This window comes from Scatophagus argus, chromosome 19 (assembly GCF_020382885.2).
Source record: "Scatophagus argus isolate fScaArg1 chromosome 19, fScaArg1.pri, whole genome shotgun sequence".
In the NCBI taxonomy this organism is placed as follows: domain Eukaryota; kingdom Metazoa; phylum Chordata; class Actinopteri; family Scatophagidae; genus Scatophagus; species Scatophagus argus.
This window is the reverse complement of record NC_058511.1, coordinates 9,567,351-9,595,109: the sequence shown is the minus strand read 5'-3', so window position 1 is coordinate 9,595,109 and position 27,759 is coordinate 9,567,351. Positions and strand designations below refer to the sequence as shown.

At 41.2% G+C, this 27,759-nt stretch overlaps 2 protein-coding genes across 5 annotated transcripts in view; both read left to right on the top strand.

Annotated features, from left to right (window-relative positions):
- Positions 1-469: 469 nt before the first annotated feature.
- acbd3 (acyl-Coenzyme A binding domain containing 3) lies at positions 470-27,200 on the top strand. Of its 2 annotated transcripts, XR_006841581.1 has the most exons (9): positions 470-787; positions 2,234-2,375; positions 2,782-2,922; positions 3,116-3,274; positions 3,601-3,775; positions 4,295-4,541; positions 5,190-5,477; positions 6,546-6,834; positions 27,185-27,200. XR_006841581.1 is itself a non-coding variant. In XM_046372524.1 (8 exons), the coding sequence occupies exons 1-8, from the start codon at positions 520-522 to the stop codon at positions 6,758-6,760; spliced, it is 1,635 nt and encodes a 544-aa protein (XP_046228480.1). In that variant the 5' UTR covers positions 470-519; the 3' UTR covers positions 6,761-9,011. The 2 variants fall into 2 exon arrangements, 1 of the variants encoding a protein (XP_046228480.1); XM_046372524.1 differs by lacking the exon at positions 27,185-27,200 and having other exon boundaries at positions 6,546-9,011.
- The window catches only part of nhsl1b (NHS-like 1b), a 98,069-nt gene continuing 80,054 nt past the window's right edge, over positions 9,745-27,759 (top strand). The window contains exons 1-3 of one of the 3 annotated variants that reach the window (XM_046372515.1): positions 9,745-9,803; positions 10,707-10,799; positions 10,919-11,472. In XM_046372515.1, the coding sequence (XP_046228471.1) occupies positions 11,154-11,472 (319 nt within the window). In that variant the 5' untranslated portion in view covers positions 9,745-9,803; positions 10,707-10,799; positions 10,919-11,153. The remainder of the gene's footprint in view (positions 9,804-10,706; positions 10,800-10,918; positions 11,473-27,759) is intronic. The other 2 variants (XM_046372514.1, XM_046372516.1) reach the window with 2 other exon arrangements.

The window sequence follows — 27,759 nt, the reverse complement described above, 5'->3', positions numbered from 1 at the left end:
TCCACTAAGAGGCTAAAATGTAGCCAAGAAAGGATTTTAAAAAATAGCTTTTTTGGTGTCATTACCCCTTCACACAGCGCAGGATAAAATAAATAAATACAGTGTAAAAATAAAGACCAGAAGTTAAAACGTTAAGACTAGTCTTAATACTGTTGCCACGGGACCATAGAAAGTGACTTTTTTTTAGTTGTTACTTTTTACATCCCCCTTGCATATGGAGGTGATAAAACATTAAAATTAATCAGAAAAGTGGAAAAATGCCATTTTGCTTTTTTAATACATGATTTCTCGACTAAAATCAACAAACACAAAAATTATGACATGCAGTCAGGTTTTTGTAAATAAATAAACACAACAGTCCTAAGAAACAAATTTCAGTAAATGATTTTCTTATCTGTTGGAACTTCAACGTCATTATTTACATCGACTAAAAAAAAAAAAAAAAAAAAAAAAATCTCCCGGAACTTCCGCCAAGTCTAAACGGAAGTAGGTACGTGGCCGCTTCAGCTGACAGTCTACATGATGGCGACAGAGGTTCAGAGCGGCGACCTCGACAGTGCTACTTCCAGCCGGCTCGAAGTTTCCATCGACGGCCTCACCCTTAGTCCCGATCCGGAGGGCGAGCAGGGCCAGGTCGAAGAGCCGGACCCCAACCCCGCCGAACCCGGGACCGAGCAGACGGCTGCCGCTGGCGGCGAAGATGGAGAGACTGGCAAATCAGCGATAGAGAGGAAATGGGGCTTTCCTTTGCAAGAGCTGTACGGAATGGGCCTAAAGTTCTTTAAAGGTATTGTGCTTTTGTTAAAATTACACAGCTTTAACGTACAGCTAGCTATCTGAAGTGACCGAACTGGGCTTTGCGGTTTGCTAACGTTAGCTGTCACCGCCGGGTGGGGGGTGCAGCTGCCGTCAGCCGCAGCATTACATTAGCTGCATAGCTAACCAGTAGCCAACACCGCCACTAAGCTATTAGCTGGCTGTTAAAGGGTAAAACAATCTCGGCATTTCCGAGCACTCCATTTGTGTCTCTGTGTGGCCTGAGGACGTTTTCATCATGCTGTTTTCCTTGTGTTGACTGCCCCTGGTTCTGGGTTTGGTCAGAATAATCCGGCGTGAGCATCTAAGCCATGTTACTGCTCGTTCAACAAATGTACTAGTAATGTATGCATTCCTCCAGTCGTGGCTTACTATGATTTGTTTGCGAGCTTTAAACACGCCCTGTCCTGTCATTGCTGCGGTGGAAGGCACCCTGCATGGCAGCTGCTTATTCACACATATGTCTTGTAAATCAGACGCCTGCTCCTGCTTTGCTGAAAGAAATGTTTCGTCCCGAGGTTAAAAGTAGTCCGTAGTCCCAGCTCGATGTCTTTAAAACCAGTTCACATTGCTGCCTGACCACTAGCCCAAGTACATCCTCATTCCACTCCCTGCTGCTGCTGCTGCTGCTCCAACTCCACCAAGAAATCAAAGATAATGCACACAAAGTGGATTACATGCATCTCTGTTTGGCATGCATACAAACCTGAAGGCCGTTTCATCTTGACAGCCTGAATGACTGTATTAGCTTCACCTTTAAGACACCACTGACATCAGCATCATCACTTAAACAATAAATACTTTGCTCTCATTGCAGTACATAATCAGCTATTACATCGAGTTTAAGTTTCAGGAGCAAGTTGTCATTTTAGGTATGTCAGCCTCCACTGATGTACCTAAAACTAGTCATGTCAGTCTCACTTCGTAATACTTCAGTCTTTCAAATCTAACTTGACAGCTCTGGAAACTGTGTATGAAATAAATACACAGTATAGCCTCACACTGCCTTCCAACACAAGGCTTGGTTACTATGCAAATGCCCTGAAGATGTTTAAGTAATTTTGAAAAGTGGGCATTTGTACAGTTTTTAGTAGATCAAAGCACTTGTGATGACTGTGCAAACAAGTTTGGGCCTGGTTGTCACTCTGCAGTAGTAATCTGTGTTTTGTGTTTCCAGTCATGTATTTCCAGTCAGTTGAGGGTTAGGTCTGATTGCATAACATGTATCAATCTGATTCTTGCCTCACTTTGGAATAAAGAAATTTCAGTAAGATAACCCTAACGCCCTGCTACTACTGTTTCTGCGACCATGTTGTACAAAAATACAGATACATTGTAGTATTCATGAGTACTTTCCACCATAGGACATAAAATATAAATAAATGCAAAGTCATTGCTTCCACATTGCTGCTCTCAGATAAAGATGGCAAGGCCTTCCACCCGACCTATGAGGAGAAGCTCCGACTGGTGGCTCTGCACAAACAGGTGTTACTGGGCCCTTATAATCCTGATGCTTCACCAGAGGTCGGCTTCTTCGATGTCTTGGGCAACGACCGCAGGTAACCCCAGCAGACATCTCTGTGTGTGTGTGTGTGTGTGTGTGCACGTGAGCTTTGAATTATTTTTCTGACATTTCAGCAATTTTGCTTGTTTTTCCAAGAAACACACTCAGACACACCTCTTCATTCACAAAAGTGTTAACCTCTACACACATAGTGTTTAAATATTCACAGGTAAATTATAAAATATGGCTATAATTGTAAAATTGTATAATTATGTTCTAAAGAAACAGTATTTGGTTACCATTACACTACAGATTTTAGGTTTTCCATGTTTTGTTTTTGTACAGCAACAAGATGTCATCTAAAAAAAGAAGTAAAAAAAAATAAATAAATACTTGATGTCCCAAATCTAACCCTAACCCTGTATTATCTATCTTCACCTCCATTCTCCCTCTGTGTGCAGAAAAGAGTGGGCCTCCTTGGGTAACATGGAGAAGGAGGAGGCCATGGTGGAGTTTGTCAAGCTGCTGAACAAGTGCTGTAACCTCTTTGCTCCCTATGTCATTTCACACAAGATTGAAAGGGAGGAGCAGGACAGGAAAAGGTAAGGTGCTCCTCCTGCCACAGTGCCTGAAAACAGACTCAACTTCAGTTTGTCTCACACGCATCCGGGAAAGCGGTGACGCAGCAGGGGATTTATGTTTGACATTCATTAACTGATGATGTATGAAGCGTCTTAATAAATGTGACGTGTTGCGTCATTTATAACACCCTTCATTATTCGTGCCTTACCCCAGGAAAGAGGAAGAGGAACGTCTGCGGCAGGAGGAGGAGGAGAGGGAGCGACAAAGGCAGGAGGAGGAGAGACGCAGGCTTGAGGAGGAAGAGAGACTGAGGAGAGAGGAAGAGGAAAGGAGACAGGCAGAGGAAGAGAGGCTACGGGTCGAACAGCAGAAGTAAGTCTGTCTGTATCGCTTTGTGTTTGCATAGTGTGCTCGGCCTTTCAATATATTGACATCGACATGACTCCTGCATCATCATCACACTACCCTGACATTGATACCTGCAGGGGTATTGTCTTTTCAGCTGTGGAGCGGGGTAGTCAGGGCACTTAAACAGGGTCAGAGCTCGGCTGAAAACTGCTCCACGGAGAGCGATCTCCGTACTCAGCATAACTGTTCTCTTTGTGATAAAACCCTCAAACTTTCCACTGTCTGCCATTGTCTCTTCTCTGTTTCCTGTATTTCCTTCCTCACTAACTCTTCTGTGTTCTTTGTCCCAGACAACAGATAATGGCAGCACTTAATGCACAGACAGCGGTGCAGTTCCAACAGTATGCGGCTCAGCAGTACCCCAACAGCCCAGAGCAACAGCTGGGGCTCATCCGACAGCTCCAGGAGCAGCACTACCAGCAGTACATGCAGCAGCTCTACCAGGTTCAGCTGGCCCAGCAACAGGTATTATGTAACACAAATCGAGGCAAAGATTTGAATTGATTGATTTATTTTTCTTTTTTTTTGTAGTTTCTAGAAAAAAAAAATCTTATTGAAAGAGAAGCCAGGATGGCTAACATTCTGGTAACATTTTGAGATATTAACATCTTACAAGCTTAGTTTTGTGCAGTTATTAACAGCATTCTCTTGAATGTATAAAATATTCTTTTTTAAAACTGTATCCAGAACTAAATCTACTCGCATTACTTCATGATGATGTATATAATAAAGCCTTGGCATTCAGAGAAGGGCTTGAGCTAAAATGCAATTTCAGAAATTGTTCAAAATGTTGGCAATAGATGAAAAATATGATAAGGTTCATAACTGATCAAGGTGCATTATGATGAGTGCAGAACTGAGCAAGCTACTCAGGCTTACAAATTTTAGCCATTATGGTGCTGCCTTACATACGTATACATATGATTAATGCTACTAGTTTGGTTTTCAGTGTCTTAACTCAGTGTTGTCTTCCTTTCGTTGCAGGCGGCCTTACAGAAGCAGCAGCAGCAGGCTGATTTGATGGTGCAGGGAACCCTGGAGTCTAGCAGCTTCAACAATGGCGAACCCATCCCTGCCTCAGCAACGGGACCATTGTGTGCAGCTTCACCGCCTGCTGGAGAGGAAGTTCCCACAGTCAACGGAGGACAGTCAGACTCGTACTCGGAGAGCATGGACCGGGAGCCAGAGCCCGAGCCGGCAGAGGAAGTGTCAGAGAACGGGCCTTTGTTAGGTTGGTGGGCCGTAGATGTGTCCCATTTCAAAAAAACTAAACCAAAACTTCTGAACTTCATCCAGATAGAACCGTGCAGCTAATGGCCACAGGAGAGAGGACAGTAAAACTCTTTGTCAAACAAAACAAAGCCAAAATTGACACCTGATTCTTATCTGCTGTGTCCTTGATGTGACCTGGATGGCAGGAAGGACAAGAGCTGGAACAAGTGATATGTGATAGTCTGCTGGTTTAGGTATCATTCAGCCACACATTCTGCATACAGAAGTGCAAGCACTCACACCAGAAGTGAACAATCCTTGGTGTGACTCCAAAACATACATCCTGAAGCAGATTAATCCACTGTGGCCTGCTGTTCACTCTCAAAATAATGTTTTGAGAAAAGATGGACGGAAAGCTCGTTAAGCTAAAAACTACTTTCTGCCACTGGTCACACGTTTGCACTATTTTTTTCTCTTTGTGACATGTTAATAAACTGACAAGGCAGATGGCCTGTTGGTTGAGCTAGTTTCGCACAGTCGGTGTATGCTGGTGGGAAATCACTTACTAAGAAAAAGGAATTTCTTCCTCTGCAGGAAACCCGCATGTGTAGAGTGTATTGTATGTACTTACAGATTGTAAAAAGTTTCTTGTACTTTTTAATTACAGCGGACTCCCCACCAGTCATAGCTGCTCCCTCCATGTGGACGCGGCCACAGATCAAAGACTTCAAGGAGAAAATCCGTCAGGACGCAGACAGCGTGATCACAGTGGGGCGTGGCGAGGTGGTCACAGTGCGTGTGCCCACTCATGAGGAGGGCTCATACCTGTTCTGGGAGTTTGCCACAGACTATTATGACATCGGCTTCGGGGTGTTCTTCGAGTGGACGGATGCTGCCTCCGCCTCAGTTAGCGTGCACGTGTCGGAGTCCAGTGATGAGGATGAGGACGAAGAAGGTGAGGTGTGGGTGGGAAGTCTGTGGAAATATGCATGCAGTGTTTCTCATACAAGTATTTTCAAGATGCATGGAACAACCTGTGGTGGTGGTTGCTAAAAAAAAACAAACAGCAAAACAAAACATGAAAATGTGCTTTAAAAGTCAGTTTTACTTATTGTACTTGTGTGTGGGTGTAGGCTCTCCTACCATAATGTGTTCAAGATTATATAAACAAAAAAATGTGCAAACCAGATTATTTTTCCAAGAATTGAAAATGGAAATTTGCTAGCTGTTCTCTTAGTCACATTATTGGATATAAAGAGTATAGATGGGTCATGATTGCCATTTTGGTCTTTGCCATTTGCTGTGGGTTCAATGCACCAGATTCTCTGCTATATCACCATGACATTCACTCTCATGGTGGTTATTTAGCCATGAGTCTTAGTCATAATCTGTTGCTTTGAATAGAAATGTTTCTTTTCTCAGTTTATTTATTTTGCTTCACTCATCAGCGTATGGAGACATTATATTAACTTGTATAGATAATATTTTAATCTTATCACAAGCTCAGAACTTGCCTACATCATAGTTAAACATCTCCTGGTTGTGAATAGAAATGACTCTCACAGTATGTTAAGATATCAGGCAATGTTGCGTGTAGCAGTGCTGCTATTCCAGCAGCTTTGTATATTTATTCTGACGACAGTTTGTTTAGCACATTTTGCCATCGCCGTCACGTATCTTTTTAGGAGTATGCATATTTTGTTCAGAATTTGACCTCATAAATAAGAAACTCTGATACCTAAAAGGGTTGGATGTTATTATATTTGTGCCTTAACCCTGAGTGTGCGATGGAGTTTTTGAGCAAATAAATAAATACCGAGCTGAGGAATTTTTAAGTTATTAGTGATTTTATATTTTCTAGAAAATAGAATTTACAAACTGTAATTCTTGCGCTTGCAAAAAAAAACAAAAAACAAACAAACATTTTTTGTAGTTCTCAAGAAGTCCAGTTGCATGCAGATCGGATTCATTCGTGAGTCCCTGTAGCTTACTTCCACGTGATGCATTGTTCTTTTGTCTGCAGGTGATCCTCCCAGTGAGGAGGAGAAGGCGAAGAAGGAGGCAGGGAAACCCCAGGTGGATGAGATTGTGCCGGTGTACCGGCGGGACTGTCATGAGGAGGTGTATGCTGGCAGCCATCAGTACCCTGGCCGCGGAGTCTACCTGCTCAAGTTTGACAACTCCTACTCACTCTGGCGCTCCAAGAGTGTTTACTACAGAGTCTACTACACCAGATAAGCCTGAATACAGACACAGGGGGAGGCAACGAGTGTGTATGTTCATATAAATGTGTATGTATGTGTGTGTGTGTGTAGGTGGAGATTCGTGTGATGGCAGCCTGTATGTGTGTGCCTGTAAGGGAGAAAGTGATAACAGATCTGTTCTGGACAAAACCACCAGAGGGCAACAAAGAGACGCATCTGAAGCCCAAGTTTGGAGATGGGACTAACATATATGTACTGTGTGTGTACGCCTGTCCAGAGAAACACCCATGCTAGAGCCTGTTATCGAGCCCTTGGAAGAGGAGTGTGTATTCCTGTTCTGTATTCATCACCTGTCCTTGCTGTGCTCACATAGAACAAGTCGTAGAACTTTGCTCTCATGTTGTATTTTACCACTTACCACCATGGGCTCCTCTTCTGTCACCACCCCAGCCCAACACTGTCCAACGTGGCCTTGTGGCTGCTTCTGCCCTGAGTGACGCTTTCATGACTGTGCACAGAAACCTGGCAGGTCCAACACTGTGAGCCAGCTGTTTCCTGTTTGGTGGTAATGGTGGTTGTTTATCCCACAAGAACACAACTTGAAAAACAAATTATATCGCAAATGTACTTCATAACACTATGTTTTCTGTTTCACAGAGAGCATCCGGTCTTTTCCAAGTCTCACACACACACACACACACACACACACACACCCACACACCCCTTGGAAACCAGTACACTCAAATTTAATCATCCTTTTTGTTGTAAAAGCTATAATTCTTTTCACTAGCTACCATGCATACATGAAGATCTGGCAGGATGATTAGTGGAAACATGCAAAAACAGTCTGTCTTTCACATTGATTCCTTGATGTAATTTTATGAACAGCGTGCACCAGGAGTAGGTTTTTTTGTTTTTATGAAACCTGCTGGCAAACTTTATGAAGGAGGGGCAAGAAGTGATTTCATGGTTTACAGTGAACTCCAAATGAAGTGTTGAACATGCACATGTGGTTGTCAGCCTTCTGGCTTTATAAAGTCAAGCATCTCAGTGTCTCACACAGAATAAGAAGTTTAAATACAAATGACCTACTAGGTATTTGCTCTCCTTTTCTCCGACAGGTATTTTTTCTCTTTCATTTGGTTCCACTTGAAGCAGTGGCCTCAGCACTACTTCACAGCGATGTTTGTTGTTTCGAAGATTAAAACATACGACTGATTACATTAAATCATCAACTGTCTTTTTGGTCATCAGTTCTTTAAAATTTCCGAAAACAGAGCTAGTTTTTAATGTTATCTGGGAGGTTTTTGTGCTGTACTCAGTTCTGACACACAAGTACACCTAATAATAAAATTTTGATGTTTTGGAGGTCATTACACAATGTTACATCTCTGCAGCTCCCACAAATCAAAAATCCTTTGATTTCCGTTTTTCTGTTTCTTTTTTTCTTTCTGGTATGAATTAGCTCTAATTGTCATCTCAAAAAAAGGTATCATGAATAAACAGAACTGAGTTTATCTAGACTTATTTTTGTGTCCTGGGTGACGTGGTTGCTTACTAACTCGGCTGTGACATGTAAGTGTATTCATTCAAATTTGTTTTAAGTGAATTCGTTTCCATGATTTTGATTCATTTTGATTGTGTACCGACCACATAGGCGCATAATAAGCAATGTGTTTCACTTGTTTAACTCACTGAGCTGTATTTGTATATTTTTATGTGTGTGTGCAACCAAAAGAAACAGAGGCGGGATAACTTGCCAGTTGAGTAATCCTCCAATGTTCTTGCTCAATATCAGTCCATTACATTATTTAATTAGAGGCCACTCCTGCCTCCCATCCATTCAGTGATTTGTGTGACAAAATGTCACTTTGCATGGCTTTTCCGAGCCATAAAGAAAGTTCCCATATGTTCTGAAGTGTGATGTATGTTTTTCATAAGTTTCTTATTGCTCACCAAATGGTTTGAGCTGACTTGTTCAAGCCTTGTATGTAAATAATTCTATAAATGAGTTTATGTATGGGTTTTTAGATGGGAAAGAAGGCTATGGTTTTGAGAATCAATGCACTGTAAAATATGGTGAATGAGATTTATGTACACATTTTACCCCAAATGAAAGTCCAAAACTTGTAGGAAGCATAAAATTGTACTACTCTATTGACATGACAGAGAAGTTCTTTTTTTTTTTGTATGGTTTTGACTCGTTTGGATCTCTTATAAGTTGCGAGATGTCTTTGGGCATATATTTAAGGTTGATTAAACTTATGTTCATCTCCAGAATTGGATGATTTGTCTGCTTTTCTATTTTGTATATTCAAATCTTTCAGCTGTTGTCTGATGTTCATACTAATATTGTTCCTGCTTCTCAGCACGTTTGGACAAAAAACAGGTGGAATTTGTCACATTAATTAAGGCTGCCTTCTTGGCTTACTTCTTGACCATTTCATTAGATCCACCTGTGCTATTATTACATTGACTTATTATTAAGTCAAAATTTGTGTGAGAAAGGACTATCCTTGCCATGTTTTATACCAGCCACTAAGTGGGAGACTTTTCATTTCCAAAGGTTACATCTGACCAGATGAAGGAGGTAATGTAAGGAGAGTGAGGACAGGACACCAAAATGGCCTCGGAATAGCAGAGCAACATTAGCTTGAGCCTTGTTCTTTCCAGCAGTGGTGAATGTGTCAACCTCACACAACGTTGTGTTGTGCTGAGGGAAGGACAATTGCGGATGTTACTCATCATGCAACAGAAAAATCTGTGTTTTCCACTAAGTGCATCGGTTGTCACTATGTTCACAGTGAAGGACAGCTGAATCAGCCTTTTACACAGTTATGTTGGGTAACTCGTTAAACAGTCGCAGTGTACAAACCAACAGGAGATGAATCTGAAGATTTCCAGTTAGCTGAGTAATGAGAAAACACGGACAGGATGTTACAATAGAAACTCACTCGAAGCTGCTGTGTTCACTTTAAGACACCAGGGGGCGCATTAAATGCAACAGAGTCTCATTTCTCCAACCGGAGGTAGTTGAGCACACTTTTGATAGAATTCATTGCTGAGCTAGGTAAATGGTACGTTATCAATAATGAGAGTTTGCTCTTTGGAATTTAAAGAGTAATGTGCCCAAGCCCAGGACAAACATGCCTTGTACAAACAAAGAGAATTAAATCAGAGAAGTGTTCAGAGAGTGTGTTCTCCAGATGTATGAGCAAACAACGAAAATAGTCAGTGTTTAAAATAAAAGCGCTAGCGAAATATAGGCTAACGGTACTACGCATTTTTTTCTTTTTAGCTAACGCTAACTTGTCCGTCTGTTTTGTGGGTACTTCTTAAAATAATTGGAAACAAAAATGTTACAAACGGTGAGCATATAATAATATCTAGACAATCGAGTTTTTATGTTTTGGTTTTTAGACACTTAAGCAAAGTTAAGTAGGAGCGCTAAGCTATAACTTTGCTTACGCTAGGTTAGCTAACAGTTCAGTCAAAAGGTACACGAACAGGAAACGTTAATGTCCTTAGTTTTTCAGTCTAATATTATTTGTTTTTGTTATTAAAACTCAAAAAATAACCAGAGTAAATAAATGTGTTTAATGGTTCGCTCATGGCTCGACAGAAATGCAGACATTTTTTAATTCCGTGTGGCTTTGGTTTAACCTTAGTGTGAAGTTACTGGAGTGTTTACTGTGATGTGGAAAGGCTCGTTAAATTGTTTCCAAGCTGATTGACTTGCCTGAACCCATTAATTCAAATTGTGCTCAATTTTACAAAATAGCGCAATTATATATTTAAGACTGAATTAAAGAAAACTGAATATTGGGTATTGGCCTCTTTTTCATTACCCCTAATTGTAGAGTTCGGTGTAAAATAGAGCAAAACAGTTTATGAGTGCTTATTAACGTTAGCGGTTCATTGTGCTAGCTAGGATAAAATGTTGCTTTGGTCTCACGCTGTCATTTCCTCTGGTTTCTCAGATTGTCAGTATCCTTGGTCCCTCCGGTTCTGCGTGGAAGAAGTTCGGTCCAGGTTTTACATCAGACCGCCGTACCGACTTCGAAGAGAGGCAGGTAAACCCTCCTCTGTATATGTAGCTCCGGCTCCAGTTGCCACAGGTGGTTGTAGTATTTTCCCGGGTTTTTGTACTTTTCCCTACTTTTCCTTGTGTGTTTTTTTCTTTTCTCCCCAGCCTGCACTCTGTCTGGTTGAATTTGAATAGACTTTGGGAGGCAACGTCTCCAGTGTACAGCAGCACAAAGTCCCATGCTTTGAAAAACAAAATTATGGCGGGATTAAAAGATTATACAGCCACGCAAATTGATGCAGCCACGGAAAGGCAAGGCGTCTTGGATTTGTTTTAGAGCTGTAACGTTTTTTACGTGAACAGTCTTCGGTCCCGCTGGAGTTATTGGTGTGAAATAAGTATGCCTTTTCATCAGAGGAGCATCGAGCCGCGGCGTGTTAGTAGGTTATCGGCGAAAGATGGCTGGATACCGGCGGAAGAAAACGGGAGACGCAAACTGCGAAAACCTGTTTTATTCTCGTCGTTGGATGAGGTTAGCTGTCATACGTTGACCAACATAATTCACCAACTTTCCGACCTTTCTCGGCATGCCAGCGACATCTTCCTGGGCATCGAGATGGAAGCAGGGATGGTGTTCAGAAGATCCTGCAGGATCCAGGGGCGGCTGCAGAGTCTGCAGGGTGAAATACGGAAGTTTGATCCCAAAAAAATCAAAATCCGTAAGTTCGTAGAGCTGGTGACTTGTTGGTGGTCTGTATTGTGAGAGTCTGGCGAGCAAGGGTTTATCTCTAAATTTCTGGTCCCTTAGCAATCCTGCAGTAATATTTGTACTAAAACCAGTGCCGTTATTATAAATCCCCCACAGACTTGTAGTATGTACATTATGATGTACATATATGAAATTTGTGAACCATGACTTGTCTCCACAGAAGGATGTGAATTATCAGTAAGTTCAGTAAGTCAATAAGTTTTAATTTTAGAAGCCTGACTTTGTATTATTCTGTATGGAAGCTCATTCATATGGAGAGTTGGTGTTCAGGTCCAAGGTGATTGTCACCTGTTGACCATCAAAAGAGCCAGTGACCTGAGCGACCTGTGTCTCCTCGACTCATGGCTTTGTTTATCTTGATTCAGACTTCTGTTAACAGGGACGTTGAGTCCTGTCAGAGATGATGGATCTCTCTCTCAATGCACTCAGCATCTGTGAATAGGACTTCAAAGGACACCAAGCTCTCACAGGGGCCTTACAACACATCTCTTATTCATGTAAACAAAGTTGGTCAGTTCAAAGATAAATGGAAAATCAATTTCCTTTGCTGCAGCCTACGGTAACTTAAGTTGTTTTGTGATTTGTTTTGCTGCCCTTGTAAAGCCACCTCCTGTAGTCTCTCTCTCTCTCACACACACTCACACACACAGCGGTTATATATTAACCCAGACTTTGGCTCATACTATAGTGACTGTGCAAGCTCAGAAAGATTGAAAGATAGGTCTGTCATTTTGCCTGCTCAGATAGAGGCTGGTAGTAAAGCCTTTGAGTGACTCCTATCTGCTACTTTATACCACTGCTTCCTGTTTAATAGGTTGTTATGGGGGATCGTATATAGACATAGTAGTTAAGGGATCACATTTCCCATTGATTTCCTGTATGGCCTTTTTGTTCATTTAATTTGCATCAGAAATATGTTGCAAAGTAGGATTCAAAAGACGAGCCCAAATTCTCCTGAACATTGATGAAGGAGGAGGACTTAAGTTCTGAGTCATTTGCTTTTGTTTCCTTTTTACTGTTCTTCCTATCTGTTCGCCCTGTTTTGACTCTGACCATGACTCACTCACACACACACACACACACACACACACAGTCAAAAAGTGGATGCAGGGAAATGATAAGCCAAGCAGACAGTTCCCAGACACAAGTAAAGATGTGATGAGCAATGGATTGAACACACATGGTCATACACACTGATTTGTACTCCATCAAGCTGCATGTAGGGGGTGCACATTACATGACAGCTACCAGACAGTTAACAAATCCCCTGTGTTAGCTGATTACATGACTCAATTGCTTCTATTACCTTTACCTGTTGAAGTTTTGATGTAGTCTTAGGTGGAGCCTTTTTAACACTTAGATAAATTTAGGCCATGCACTCATTCTTTTAGATGAAGTGTGAGAGAGTAGACTGGAATGTGGTGTGTTACCCAGCTATCTGTAGTTGCCAACTCCCACATAGCCCCAAGGCCAGCACTGAATGTACAGAAGCACTGAATACAGATTTGTGACTCTTTATTCTTTCAGCACAAACAAACACCTGTATTTAAAGGTGCAGTAGGCAGTTCTGTAGAAAGTTAGTTGCTTGTTGAGTCTCACAGCCTGGTCACCAAATACTGATGCCTGGATTAATCAAAGGTGTTGTTGTGGTTCAGTCTGACCACTAGCAACCAATCATACACCAACCCAAAGCCCATGTATCTGACAACCTGGGAATGAGATTCTACAAAAAAAAGTATCATTCTCCGGAATTGCATACTGCTCCTTTAAAGTAAGTCCTGTTTGTCCTCTCCAACACTACTCCAGGAAGAGTGTAATTGATTTGAATATGGAATAACAGCTGGTGTGGTTGTTTTAAATGTCTGTTTGATTGAAAGTAGATGCGTGATGCAGATCCATTGACATGTTGGGATGTTTTGCAGCCCCCTCTTGAACTCACTGCGTTGTACCCTGGTAATAAAAACAATTCTTATAGTTTCAGCCTCAAATTTTGCAAGTATTCGACCAGGTGCAAAGAAATGTGTTACAGAATTATACCATCTTACAGTTTGCATGTAAGCATTTAACTGTGACCTCCTCACTCTGTTGTCTTCAGCTACTGCAGGTCAGGATTCCTACTCTGACCTCAGGTCGGAGATGGATCATATTACTGGTGAGGGGCAAAAAGAGGGGCCCCTTATATGCTGGGGACTGACACTGCAGGAAGGATGTTGTGACTGACTGTGTGTACCTGTGTGTATGTGTTCATGTGCATAGTGTCTCATCTTGCTGTTTGTCTGCCTGTGCTGTTAAATCATCAGTGGCAGTTTGAATGGGGATATGATGGGCAAATGGGATCTTCCGCTGTCTCTGTATTTCGACTGCCTTGTGCCACTGCTGATCCATTTGTGCTCATCACAAGGTCGGAGGTCATTCCCTCCGGCCTCGGAGGAGAACACCTGACACTTCAGAGTCAAGAGTTTAAACAAAGTCTAGTGGTTTCAGCTCAGCTATGGCTCACTAATAGTGTGCTGCCACTGCACTCTGATATATTAATGATGTTGATGTTGTCAACTGGCACTGACAAAACAAGAGCACACTGTGTGCAGTCCCAAGGTGCACCAGTCGCAAAGTCATGCTGCATGTGAATATGAGCAGACAATTGTAGGAGTTGATGTACATTTGCACCAAAGAGGACAAGGTTTACAGTTTAATTTAAAAAGAAAAACAAAAAATCCTTGAAGAAAATGCTGCAGCTCGTGCTGAAGTCAGCTAGCTTTCAGTTAAACTCTGGATGACCCTGTCCTTGTGTCTGTGGCAGTGAAAAGGATTTAGGCTCCTGAATGATTTATGATAATTGTATGTCAGACTGTTTGAGGTGGGTCTTATTAAGTCTTGACTCCAGTCTTTGCCAGACAATAAAACACCAAATTTGACACGTGTCAGATTGTGCAGTGAATGCCCGTTGAACCGTAGACCTACAATATAAAGAGAAAAAAGTGTTTATTTGCATCATCCATTATCAACACTCTTATGTTCTGAAAATGTCAAAACACTGAACAAGCCTTGGCGTTAAAGGCAAAGGTTTTGCAAAGTGAGTCTGAGGAAAATATTTTTTAGCAGTAGTGCTATACATGTTCATGAACAATTTCATGTCATATTTTCCCTCCCTCCTTCCTCTTCTTTTTTAGCACACGGGCTGCAGCCAAAGTCCCTTTGGATGCAGCCTGTCTTTGATTGCCAAACAATAAGACTATCGCTTTTGATTGACGACCAAAGATTTCACCACATTTCTTTCAGTTTTTTTTTCTGGTGCAGCTCAAAATTGTACAGTGTAAGGGGCCTTTAAAGGGGACCCTTTGATTTTTAAGTGAAGTGTGTTAAACATTAAGTCCACTTCTGCCATATATAGCACTTGGTTGAATTGGGAGTATGCTATTTTAATGATGAAAGTGGGTCGAACTAGTGAAGGTTAATTGGAGTTAGAAGACACTGAGGGCCTTTCTGTCAGATATCTTGATGCTCACTAGCTGCTACTGTGGGGCTCAGTGGATTGAACATATGTTTCCAGCTGACCCGCTGATGTCCACAGTCAATCTTCCTCTCATAGACACATATGAAAACTTCCATTCCTCTCCACATCCCGCAGTTATTTATAGACAAGTGTCTTTGCCCAGTGATCTTTTGTCAGTAGCATGCTATCATGTTTACTCTGTTGCTATGTACATGTGTCTCTCAAGGACCTTTGTGTGTATATGGGCATATACACACTTGGTTTGTCTCTTGATAGATATTTTGGCTTAGGCTGACACCCCGTTGCTCTTGAGCGTTTGTGCATAAACAGTACAACCCGATAATGACGATAACAGCAGTGAAACGAAACTGCTTGAATGAGATACAGATTGAGCCTCTTATCACATGACACTGCTCAGTCATGCCTAGATAAACTAATTGTTGTTTATCATTTTTGTACCCATCTTCTTTTCCTGTTTGCCTGCCACACACACACACACACACATACACCCATCCCCATCTCCAGTTTTTCCCACTTCAATTCTCCCTAGTCACTATTCACTCAGGCCTGCTATGGTACCCTCCATTCATTCACAGAGAGCAGCCATTACGCAGGCAGAATCCACAAGTCAGTTCCCACAGGGTTCGTTCCGGCAAAAGGAGCCTGAACTGGTTCTAGAGGTCAGCCTGGTCCCATGAGGGGAGAGAGAGAGAGAGAGAGGAAAAGCCAGAGAAAAATAAGGATAAAGAGTGAGAAAAGGCTGTAGTATTCCAAGAAGTGGTGGGATATTGCCATTGAACTGTATCTGACTGTGTGTGTGTGTATGAGAGAGAGAGAGAATATACACAGCCATCCTCTGTCATACCTCTGTTTTCACGGCTGTAGATGCTGCCCTGGGTGGGGCACAGAGGAGTGTTAGGGAGTGACAATGCAAAATGCAAAGAGGGTTAGATGACTGATGAATCCATCTGTTGTTCTTTAGCGTCTCTTGTGAATTTGTGTATATATACCCACATGCCCTTCCCTCAGCGGTCTGTTATTGCTGTCCCACAGCGCTTCTGCTTAATAAAACTAAATCTGTCAGAGATGGATTTGCTCTTGATGGTTTGAGACAGTAAAGTTAATAAGAAATAGCTAAATTTAAAGTGTTGATTGATTGTGTGTGTGTGGGTGTGTGAGAGACTATTTAAGCCCTGGTTTGAGCAGTGGTGTTAAGCCTGTGCAGACTGCTAGGAAGTTAGTGTCTAAAAGATCACTTACTGCGGTATATGCAAGATTATTTTGTCAATTATTTCATGCCATGCTCACATTTCACATTTTATGGTTAGTTCATGGCTTATTTCATGGCTAATTTTACACATAGTATATCTTAATATCTCAAAAGAGCCAGATGCAGGACTTGCAGGTTTGCAAGTTGGCAGTTGTGGGTGCTGCAGGGTAATCCAAACTTGGACCAGACAGCGGGGAGATGATCAAGATTTAATTCCCACTGTGGTGACCTCTGCTTTGAGGATCCAGAGATGGAGTGGGACACATTTTCCTCATTACTACAGTAATTTCACTTCTTCAACCCACAGTTGGTCTAGTAGCTGTCAGTATAACACTCTTCTTTCTGCTTAACCAACAGCAAATCTCCTTTTTTCATTGTTTTTAAACTAAATCAGTGCTACAGTTTTTGTATAAGTATTACATTAATAATATAGCGGATTTATTCCATTGAAGAATGGTGCAGTGGAATAGTTCAAGTCATAGTCATGGTCCAGATTTTGCAGAACTGTTGCTTTGGAGAAAAAGCTGTCATCAATAGCCAGATGTTCAAGTCCAGTTGTGTTTCCTCTGGAGAGTCAAACGAGAGCTGAACTGATAGCCAAGTTCAGGTGAAATCTGAACGCAAATCTGCCTTTATACTCTTGATTGTATATTCTTACACAACATCTGCCAAAAGGCTTTCTCAACTTGTGTTGCGTGTGTGTGTGACTGTGTACACAGATGGGACATGATGTCTCAGCATATTCCATTGTCAGTCACTCTCTCTTTTTGCCACAGATTTCCCTGCCTCCTTCCTCTGTTTTAAACTCTCTTCCTCTCTCCCCTGTCTGTTACTCCCTGTCCTTTATTTCTCTCCCTTTCGCTCTTCCTGTTGTTTCATATGGCTACCAGACCTTTCCTCTCTCATCTGTCCATCCTCTGCACTTTGATGTCGACCTTCATACTGCCACAGTGACCACAACAAAGACAAGACCCCTGCTCACCCTGCATCTGTCTCTTGCTGTTTGTCTTTCTGTTTTTGTCTGACACTATACATTCCATTTTATAAAAATCTTTTTTCTTTCCACCATTTTACTCTTCCTCCATCAATGCATTTTTATGACTCTGATGCGCGGTCTCTGTTGTGGCCGGAGTCATAATGTTTTTGGGTTGTTCGCCCGCCTGCCTTTCCCATTCTCATAAACACAATATTTCAGGAACACCCTGGGGGAATTTCTTTAAATTTGCTATGCTGACTTGAACTCAGTGATGAACTGATTAGATTTTTACTATTCCAAGGTCACTTAACTTTACAAACTTTACAAACAGAGTTTCTGTTGGTACCATTTCACTGAAATCACTGTATCAGCATTCCAGACAAACAGAAGAAATTCTGGTCAAGTAGTTTCTGTGTTTAAAGAAAATCTTCAATAAATTTGCGGTATTAAATGAGCCTGTTCAGACATGATGGTGAACTGCATCTTGACTCGTTGGCAGAGGCATCCAACCTCAAGGCGATAATTGCAATTCTATATTCACTCTTTTTAAAGAGGTTTGACGGTTATCAAGAAGCATTTCCAGCTGTGTTAAGGTGGTCTCATGACATATACTTCTCCCCTCTTTGCCCGTGTGCTCAATTAATACTACAGTATAATTACTCTGTCTGGAAGAATATGTGTTAGCCTGTCTGATCATAGCTTCTCAAAAATTGAAGGAAACTGCATGGCTGTTGTCTGCATCTGTTGTTTATTCATGTCATTGTCTAAACAGTGATGCCAGAAGAGATGAGTATGGTAACTGTAGTCTGCAACTCCTTGTAGATAAAGCAGTGTAGTATAAGAATGAGACTCCAACACAATGTATGACACAATGCATGCCAGCTTCTCCCTTTAGAAATCTGCAATAAGGGCCAGGGAGCTAGCATTAAAAATCTAATATGTACCTTTGTTACTCAGGTCTTTACTCTTTGTATGAACTCAGTTGCTGTGTAGATACATCACAAAAGAGCTTTTTTATATTAGATCCATTTTGTGTTTAGATAATGTTGCCTAATGGTTGTCTGTTAGAGAATGGTGATCTACTTAAAATCACTCACTGATGTTCACACAAAGCATCTTTACAGCTAGTTTGACATGGACTCTATGATTTAGGCCACACCATATGTAACTTTATTTTCCCAGATGTTTTAAAGCACTCTATTCTGTGGTCTCCACAACAGAAATTGTTTGCATCTGTATGGATGTGATGTAACATTGTCACATGTCTTGTTTTTCTTTTTTTGTCAGCCAAGTCGCTATCTGATGTACTAAACTTGTATCCAATTTAAAACGTATTTTTCTAAACTTATAATCCTGTGTTTGCGCTTTTCATGACAGCTATGAATTCTAAAACACAATGGCAACTACTGTATGGTTGCCATTGATTTGCCCATTTCACACAAAGCGACATCTTTGGGAAAAAAAAAATTTCACAGTGTGACAGGGGTGTAGCATGGGTGGGTAAATTAACTACACTGCACTATAGCAAACTGTTGGAGTGTTTCATAAGTGATAAGTGTTTTCATAAGGTGACATCTAACATTATGCAACAACAGGTTTTGATGGCAGTAAAATACAGGATTTTAGACATCCTGCCTAATAACACAGTCTAGCAGTGATGTGTAGAGCAGATAGACAGACAGACAGACAAACAAACACATTCATACAGCACATAATGACATACTGCAGCAGGTGCGAGCTCATCTTACAGGAACATTAAGGCTATTGTTATCCCGCATCTGCACTTTTCTGCACTCAAGGCCTGGAAACACATTCACGGTGCACACATGCTCTCTTACTCCATGACTGCCTTAGGAAAAATAAACAGGGATTTTCTGCCACATCTGTCACTTGTGCCACTTAACCAGTACACACATGGAAACATACGCCTGTGTGCACAAAAGCAGTGAATGGTATATCCTGTAACTGTCCTCACAACTCACATTAAAAGCTGTAGAAATGTGGTGAATTTAACATCCCAGTAGGCAGCAGCTAACAGTGGAAATATCAGTATAGACCTGCAGAATAAAGACCACTACAGGCCAGGTCTTCCTCTGAATCTGCTGTGAAGACTGAACATAACAAGCAACTTTTGAATGTGGGATCAAACTAAATATTTGCATTTAAGAACCAGTCATGGGAAGATGAGTAGTTGGGGTGGAGCTGTAAGTATATTAGTATTGGCAGACAATTCCTTAAAAACAGCTGGCAGTTGATTGTTTCCTGGCATACAAGTCGGAAGCAAGCAGACACAATGTTTAATATCTGAGAGACATCACAGAATTTGTTAATTCTCTCATGTGCATCATGCAGCTTAAGACGCTGACTCCATGGCTAACTGAGATAACGGTAGCTACAGCCAAAATAACTACAGCAGACAAGACCATGAGAAGCAGGTCGCAGTTGCCCTGGTGATATGCTGCCATTTTTTAAAATTTATTTTTACATTTTTGAGCTGCCTTTGAATTGTGACCGTACTTTACAAGTGGCCCCTTTAAAACAGAGTGGTTTTTACCACCAGCATCATGCTGAAGCTCTTTACATTTCTGTTGGCTTGTAAGATTTTTTGAGTTACTTGATTAGTAATTGCTGTGATGGTATTGATCGCCATCAAATCAACTGTACAGATAAAATTGTGGTGTTTTGGCAATCTTGTTTCTGTTTCAAAAAGCTTCTTTGTTTCTTGCCTTTGTCACCACCCTACCCTCTCTGTGTTTGTGTCAGAGAACGGCGACGTAATCTGTTGTCCTCGATTCCAACCAACGGTCGAAGGGTCCATTGTCAACATGCTGACCTTGGTTATTTTATGCACTGCGTTTAACTACCCCACCCCCTACCGCATAACTTACATGCACATGTACAATTCAGTACAGTATGCGGTTTTGCTTGTTTCAGTTTTGCAGTTGTAAATGTTAACAGAGGTCTGTGCCACTTTATCCTAATTTACCCACTGCTATTGTGGTGATGTTTGGAATTGTGGCAGCTTTTATCAGCCATATTTATTGATCCTTTGGAAGCTTTGCTGGTCAGTACTAATTGAATTGGCACAATTTAAGTGCTATTGGTCTCTAAAGATAATTTACAATAATTAATAAAATAGTGAAAGGCAAATGTGCAGGCTTGGCTGATGGTTACTCACAACTTAAATATTTCAGCTCATCCTGACTAGTTTTTAACGCTGTTGTTGTCTTTAACTCAACAAGTAGCTCATTTATTGGACCTGGAAATCTGACTTTCTGTCATCTGTAAATTCACTAAGACTTGTGAGACTAAAAGTAAAAGACTGATTGTCCTCTTTTTCTGCCTCTTTCAGCTGTGTTATTTTAGTGAAGTGTTTCCTCCTTGTCTTTCCCCTCACTGTCTTGAGGGAATACAACTTTTCAAATTTCACCATGTGTTTTATAAGAGTAAATTAATTAGTTTCCACAATGTTAAAATCTCTCTTGTTTCTTCTCTTTCTGGTTGTGTTTGCTTTGGACATTTCAGTCTGCAGCTGGACACTTTGACACAGTCTGAAGAAATATAGAATGTTTTTCAGTGTAACAGAGGTGCACACCGAAAGTTTGAGTCCATTTATTTCCTGTGCTAATTTGTCTATTAATTACAAAAAACAAATAGGCCATAACGTTTTTTCTCTCTCCCTTGTCTGAGGAAGATCCCTGACTCATCATCCATCTTACTCTGATACTGTGAAGTATGACATACTCTGCACAGGAATCCCTACTGACTGTTAAATCTTCCTCTGTAGCAGCTCTAGCTGTTTGTTTCATCTACAGAGACTTGATTGTGTGTGTTTTTGTGTGAATGTGCACATACATGTGTACTCTTGAACTTGTCCCCCTTAAAGCTTCCATCCATCAGTATTTCCCCTGATAGACAGACTACTACTTCTCAAGTACCATGTACATGGTCTGTTCCTGTCTGTGCTGGGCAGTGTTTTTCTTCTGCAATCACAGAGTTTTACTGCTCTTTCACTCTGTTCGCTGTCCTTCTTGTCTGTGTGGATGCACAAAGTAAATCTTAAATCCTCTCTGCACCATGCTGAGACATATACAGACATAATACAAAGGGTCAAAGCATTCTGCAAAGGTAACGGGAGTGCTTTTATGGCTGTGATGCAATCTATTAGATATGAAAGTTGCCAGAAAGAAAAAATAGACTCAACCACTGCAGCATATGCACACACATCCATGCTCAAACAGTAGAATAACTTAGGTAAAAACACACTCAGTCAGTAGCCTTGAAGTGGTATTGTGGGTTCATAATTATGACTTTCAATACAGTTTGAGTTTATCTTTCAAAACTCATAAGAATATAACAACACTTGGGTTTACTGGGCAGTTTCAGTTATGTCCATTTGTTCTTCTCACAGTGAATAAACACCAGAACTATTTAACTAAATTCAGATTTTCACTTCTCAATAACTTTTCTGTAAACTAAAGAAATTTGGTTGGCATTAAGCACAAATGGTGGCTTAATTTTAAATAAAAAGCCAGTTATAGGTGAAAAATGTATGCAATGTTCTTAAGGGTGAAACAGAAAGTGCGCTGATGCAACCATTTTAGCTTAGAGGCAGAGATCAATCCCGTATGCAATACTGTCGCAATATGTCAAATGTTATGTAGAGAACAGCTGTTGAATAAATCACCACTGAAAAAAACCTTTAAACTTTTAAAAAAAACTGAGGAAAAAGAGACACTGCCTGAGTACTGCAAATATAAATGTATATGTAAATATTTGCTTAAAAGTACACATGTACACACACACACACACACTTACTCTGTAATCCTGCATAGCTGAGTGTTCCCCATAAACATCCAGCTGTTTTTTTATGTGTGTGTGTGTGTGAGAAAGAAGGTGCATGTGTTCAAAAGAGCAAGAGAACACGTTTATAGAGGCCCTCCCATGCCACACAGTGAGAGAGGATTTTCAGAGTCAATGATGGGGATTATAAGGAATATGATTTTATACAGCTACATAATGGTTGATCTCCTTAATCTCTGCTGGAGTCTGCATGCCCATTCCTGTTACTGCCCGGCTGTGGAGACAACAGGAGAATGTACGATGGGAAACAACCCGTGTGTGCTTGTTCATGTATCTTGGCTGTTGGCTTTATAAGTAAGAAGGGTGTGTAGGCATGTAATTCTAAATATCAGTGATTACTTGCTGTTTGCCGGTTATATGGATGTTGACATTTGTTCTTGTTTTATGATATCGAAGTGAGTCATTTTAATCCCGGTTCCAGTGTGATGTTGTGACCGAGTTGCTGTGTACACCATTTAGCTGCAGCTGTTTTTCTGCCCCAAAATCTTCCCAAGACAAATGTCTCCCTTGCTCAAGGCATTTCACCAGTGGTTGTTCAGGGAGTGTAAAGCATTGGTATTTGAATGGTCGAATCTTTTGGCGACAAACTTGCATATCCACTTTTGGGGCTCCTGGCAGCTTGTGTCAGGGTATATTGACTCAGCTGTGTTTCTGACCTTCTCGTGTTGTGTTTGTGTGTGTATGGGTGTGTGTGGGTGTGAACGGAGACTGAGGGTGCATGTGCTTGAGAGACTGAAGCAAGCTATGACCATTATAGAGGTTTCATATGCAGAGGGAGGTTCAACAGAGCTTTTAGTGTATGTGGGGTTTTTTCACTGAGCGCGGGAAGTTTAATTTTTGTAGTTCATTGCTTACCAAGATCTGTATAGATTCATCCGCTGCACCATGTGTGTATGTATCTTTCCTGTCAAATAATTTAGAATTTGTGTTGAGATTTGTGTAACTGTTACATAATAACAAAAGAGTTGCAAAGTACCATAACATTAACTAAGCTTGCAACTAATGATTACTTTTATTATTGAGTTAACTACTGCTTATTTTCTTGATTATTTTAAAATTTCCTGAAGCCAATGTCTTCAAATAGTCTTTGTCTATTTTCTTGCTGATGTAATGAATGATTATTGTATAGTCTTTTCAACTTTCAAATGAACACAATATTTACAAAGTTGGCAATCCAGATTCATTGATCCAAACATTTGGATGATGTGTTCTGGGTACAATGTAAGAAAATGTCATAACAGTCTCCATATAAACATGGGATGTTTTATATCAGAGATTTAAGTTGTGAGGCTTATTTTCATATCAGAAAGTGTCAGCATGTATCATGTAGTTATCTGTCACTTGCAAAAAAAAGAAGAAACTTGCACTCTTGTTGTTCAGGTTGATGGTTAGCATTGTGAAACACTGTAGTGCACTGTGATTCCAGCTGAAGATCTTGAACAGTCTTGTGGAGTGATGCTGGTGTATCAGGTAACTATTATTGTGCACCTGTCAGTGGTGTCATCTGGGCTGAAGTCATTGTAGGGCAGTTTCACTGCTGTTGGATCACATTCCTACCTCAGAGCGACAGGCATTTTGTCTGTGTTCAAAGACTGGTGTTTCAACTTGCTCTGTTTCCACTGTAATTGTATGGAGTTGTGGTGCTCAAGGTGTAACTTTAGTCCAACTCCTCACTTGTTTTGATCTTAAACAAAGTTGCATTTTTTGGGGTTAGGGAAATTGGCAAATTTTGCAGTTTGTGTGAATATGCGCCAATAAACTTCTCCCTCTGCTAAAGGAACTAAACCATCCTTTACTTTCTTGCACAAACACACACACACACACACACAGAGACTCAAATATACCTATTTCGTACGATCTGTTAACCACAACGAGACCTGTGCCACCAGCGCCCTCAACCCTAACAATGTGCTCCTACTGTCTGCTTCCATTGATCTGAATTGATCCCATCAGCTGCGTCTCCTACATTCAGGGCCTCACCTCTACTCCACTCCCAACCTCCTGGGACTTTTGGAAAAACTTGGTCCAAAGGCTCAGAGATCCTGGAAGAACCTGGGGAGGGAAAACAGGTTAATAAGCCCAATAAGGGCTCTTGACCATGGGGAGCAGAGGTCCTCTGGGGCCCCGATACCCTTGAGGTCTTGAGATGAGACTGAGGGTCTTTGTTGTGTGAAGACTGAGGCAGTGATGAGTGGTCTGGATGGAAATGTCAGATCCCCTAGGGCTGTGAGGAAAAGGAAAATCCATCAATCTTTCTCTTTTATCAATCATTCATGAATAAGTCTGGTCTTTGTGCCGCATGTTCTGCCCCATTTTTTTCACCAGATTTGCCATTTTGTCTTTTATGTTATCTCCTCTCCCACTCTGTTTTTATTTTTCTCTCTTTATCTTCAACTGCTCATCATAGAAAGTAAAAAGGAAACACAGCACTGTGACCTCAATTCTGCATAAAACAGTTTGTCTCCCACACCAAACTGTGACAACAAACCTATCGCTACAGCAGTGGTTATCAAAATTTAAGGAAACTGCTGAAAATGTATAGAGTCGGCTGTTAACACTTCTGTTAGAGATATGTGTAAACAACATTTGTTCAGCTAGCATTGGGTACTGATACCTGGCTCTGTCTTGGGTCCTCTTCCCAGTTGGCAAAATATTGGGGTTCACTTCATTTCATTATCAGACTCGTTTTGATTGGCAAAAAGAACAAATGTTTCAGGTAGCGTGTTTCTAGTGTTTAGTTAGTGCTGATCGTTTCTTCTACTGATTAAAATGACAAATCACTGGCAGCTTATTGTAGACACTGTGATTAACTAATTAATGTTCTAAATTTGCACACTCTGTCTTTCTCTTACATTGTACATGTCTTCCTTAATGATGGTGGTAAAATAAAACACAACCACATCAGCCACTTTTAAGCTGAGACAAATTTCTGTCTCTTTCTGGTTTTCACACAGAATGTATGGGCAGGGTCCACTGAAATGTGCTCTTTTTCTTTTGCTCATTTTCATTTGACTTAATTCCAAACCTTAGCGTTACTGTGGTATTTAGCTCACTGCACTTCCTCTGTCCCCTTTCTCTCTTTTCATGCATCTGTACTGAAAGTGTTCTTTGGGTTGACCTGTGTGCCGTTGAGGCTGACAAGTCGGACAGGGCTATACACAGTAGAGTGAGGGGAAAAAAGAGGCTAATTCCCTTTGGCAGACCAACTTCGATACGCATTTAAAATCACACACACCGACAGACACACACACAAACAGGTTCTTGGCCAGTCTTGAGCCCTCCCAGTAAGCTGACCATTCTGCAACAGTCACAACTCAGTGACTCAATAGAAAGAGGGGGAGCTGAGAAAGGGAGTGGGCAGAAAGGAGAAGATAAGGTGGAGGAGCTGAGAAGGTCAGACAGGATAAAATGTACGCATTTGTCTTTATTTGTCTTTTTCTTTATTTATCTAAATCTTTATTTAATGCACTGCATAAGGATGAATAATAATGTCAGAGAGAATTGAACAAAGGATGCTCCCACGATCTGGCTGAGTCTTCATCTCAACATATGTGAACAGTGAATATCAAATAAGATGAGGGTGCTTCAATAGTATCCCCAAATGTAACAGTTATTCCTGCACAGTTCTGAGACGCCTGAAAATGTATCTGAAATACTGTAATTTTCATGTCAAGATTGTGATTTACGGTTTTTGGAAAAACGAAAAATGTGTCCCAATGCTACGCTGACATCATTTTATCCCCTCTATTGTTGCACGTTATGCCATTTGTGGCATAAAAATGATCTTTTTCTATTCAGGGATGTGACACTGAAAATGAGAAGGGAGTGTAGAGGAGAAAAGAAAAGTATGGAGGTCAGGAGGAGAGGGGGCAGGATGAAAGGAGAGAGGGAGAGAAAGAGAGGGGAGTTTATGGTAAACAGCTACTAACGACATAACTGGGTGTCCTAATTGGGCAGGGAGAGTGTGTGTGTGTGTCTCTGAGAGAGAGAGAGAGAGGGAGAGTGAGGCTCCCCTGGAAAACAGCTGTCTGCATGGCTTCTTAAGGCCGGGGGGCACTAGGTCAGAGGGAGCCCCCTTAACCAGCTCAGGCGTCTAAACGCACACACACCCGGTTGTCTCCTCTCCATATGGGAACCCAACCCAGCACGACTTTCATGTGGTTGTGGTCTGGAAAAGGGAGGCAATTTCAGAAGCAGGGAGGTGACACACGAGGTCGAACCAGTTCTCCTCTTCCACTCCTCCTTGCCTCATCCCTTTGTTTCTGCTCAAGGCTTGCACAAGTCGGGGGTGAATTTTTTTTTTTTTTTTTTCAGGAGTTTGAAGCAATAGGGTGGTTTGTGGTTTGGGATCAACCCCAATAGTTTCCCGTTCTCTGCTAAAGTTTGGGCGTAGTGCCTTGGGTATAGTTGACTAAGTTCTGCCACATGTGTGCTTAAGCGATTAAAGGTAGCACCCCAATACTTATTAAAAGGCCTTTTTGTCCACTCGCTCAAAACGCTAATGTGATACAATTGGATAGGCATTGGCTAAAACTGTAAAAAAAAATACGGTAACATCTCATTATATTATAAGTACCTCTATAAAGTGAACACAGCCCAAGAATTTTTATTTATTTATTTTGCAGAAAATAAATAAATAAACTCATAACTCATTCTCCTTTCACACTGACTGAGTCATATATGGCATTTTGAATCATATTTTGAACTACAAATTTTACAGTGTTGTGTGGTGCTGCCCTTCACATTTCAGCCTCTCTCTTTTCATGTAATCTCTCCTCCCCATCACCCAGCCTCACACAGAAGCCCATTGTATGAGCTCACGTCTACCAGCCACTCATAGCACGGTCCAGACGGCTTGAAATGCCGTAGCACCATAAGTCAAACACACACACACCAGCTTTCTCTCTGTGGCTGATTTTTTCCTTGTGGGTCACTGGGACACTGTAAATGGAATCAGTTCGCATTTCGATATACCCACGTACCCCCTTTTGCACACAAACACATGTTTGCCTTGATATAAATGTCATATCTAGTTTCCGCATGAGGATATCCTTTCACCTTGTGTGTGTGTGTGTGTGTGTGTACGTGCTTTTTCTCTCTGTCTCCTCTGTCACCCTCCAGCAAATCCGGCTGCTCTCTGCATTTCAGTTTATGACTTTCTTCCCTCCCTCTTCTTTTATTTGTTTGGTTTCCTGTTGACATGCTATGTCTTGTTGTGGTGACGATGACCCTTATAATAGCAGATATTGTGGTCAACATTACGAAACAGTGACTAGTCCCAGATTTACAGGAACCCCTTTTTATTTTATTGCACTTTTTGAATATTGTATCGACATTGTAAAGGCACTACAAGGAGCTGATTAGTAGCGTTTTATATTAGTTAGGCTTGTGGCCATGATGTATTCTGTGTGATTGATGATTTTAGGGCACCATACAGGAAGAGCTCGTCTCCTGCTCCAAGTCTGTCTCAAAGACAGATGGCAGAGTACAAAAAGTTGTACTCTGATGGAATAATGGCTCAAAAATTTGTGTCATCTTGTACAATCTCGAAATCCCCCCTCCCCAAAAAACAAAACAAAACTAAACTAAACAAAAAACTAGGAACTAATCTTCGTTGGTAGAGAAACAATATCCC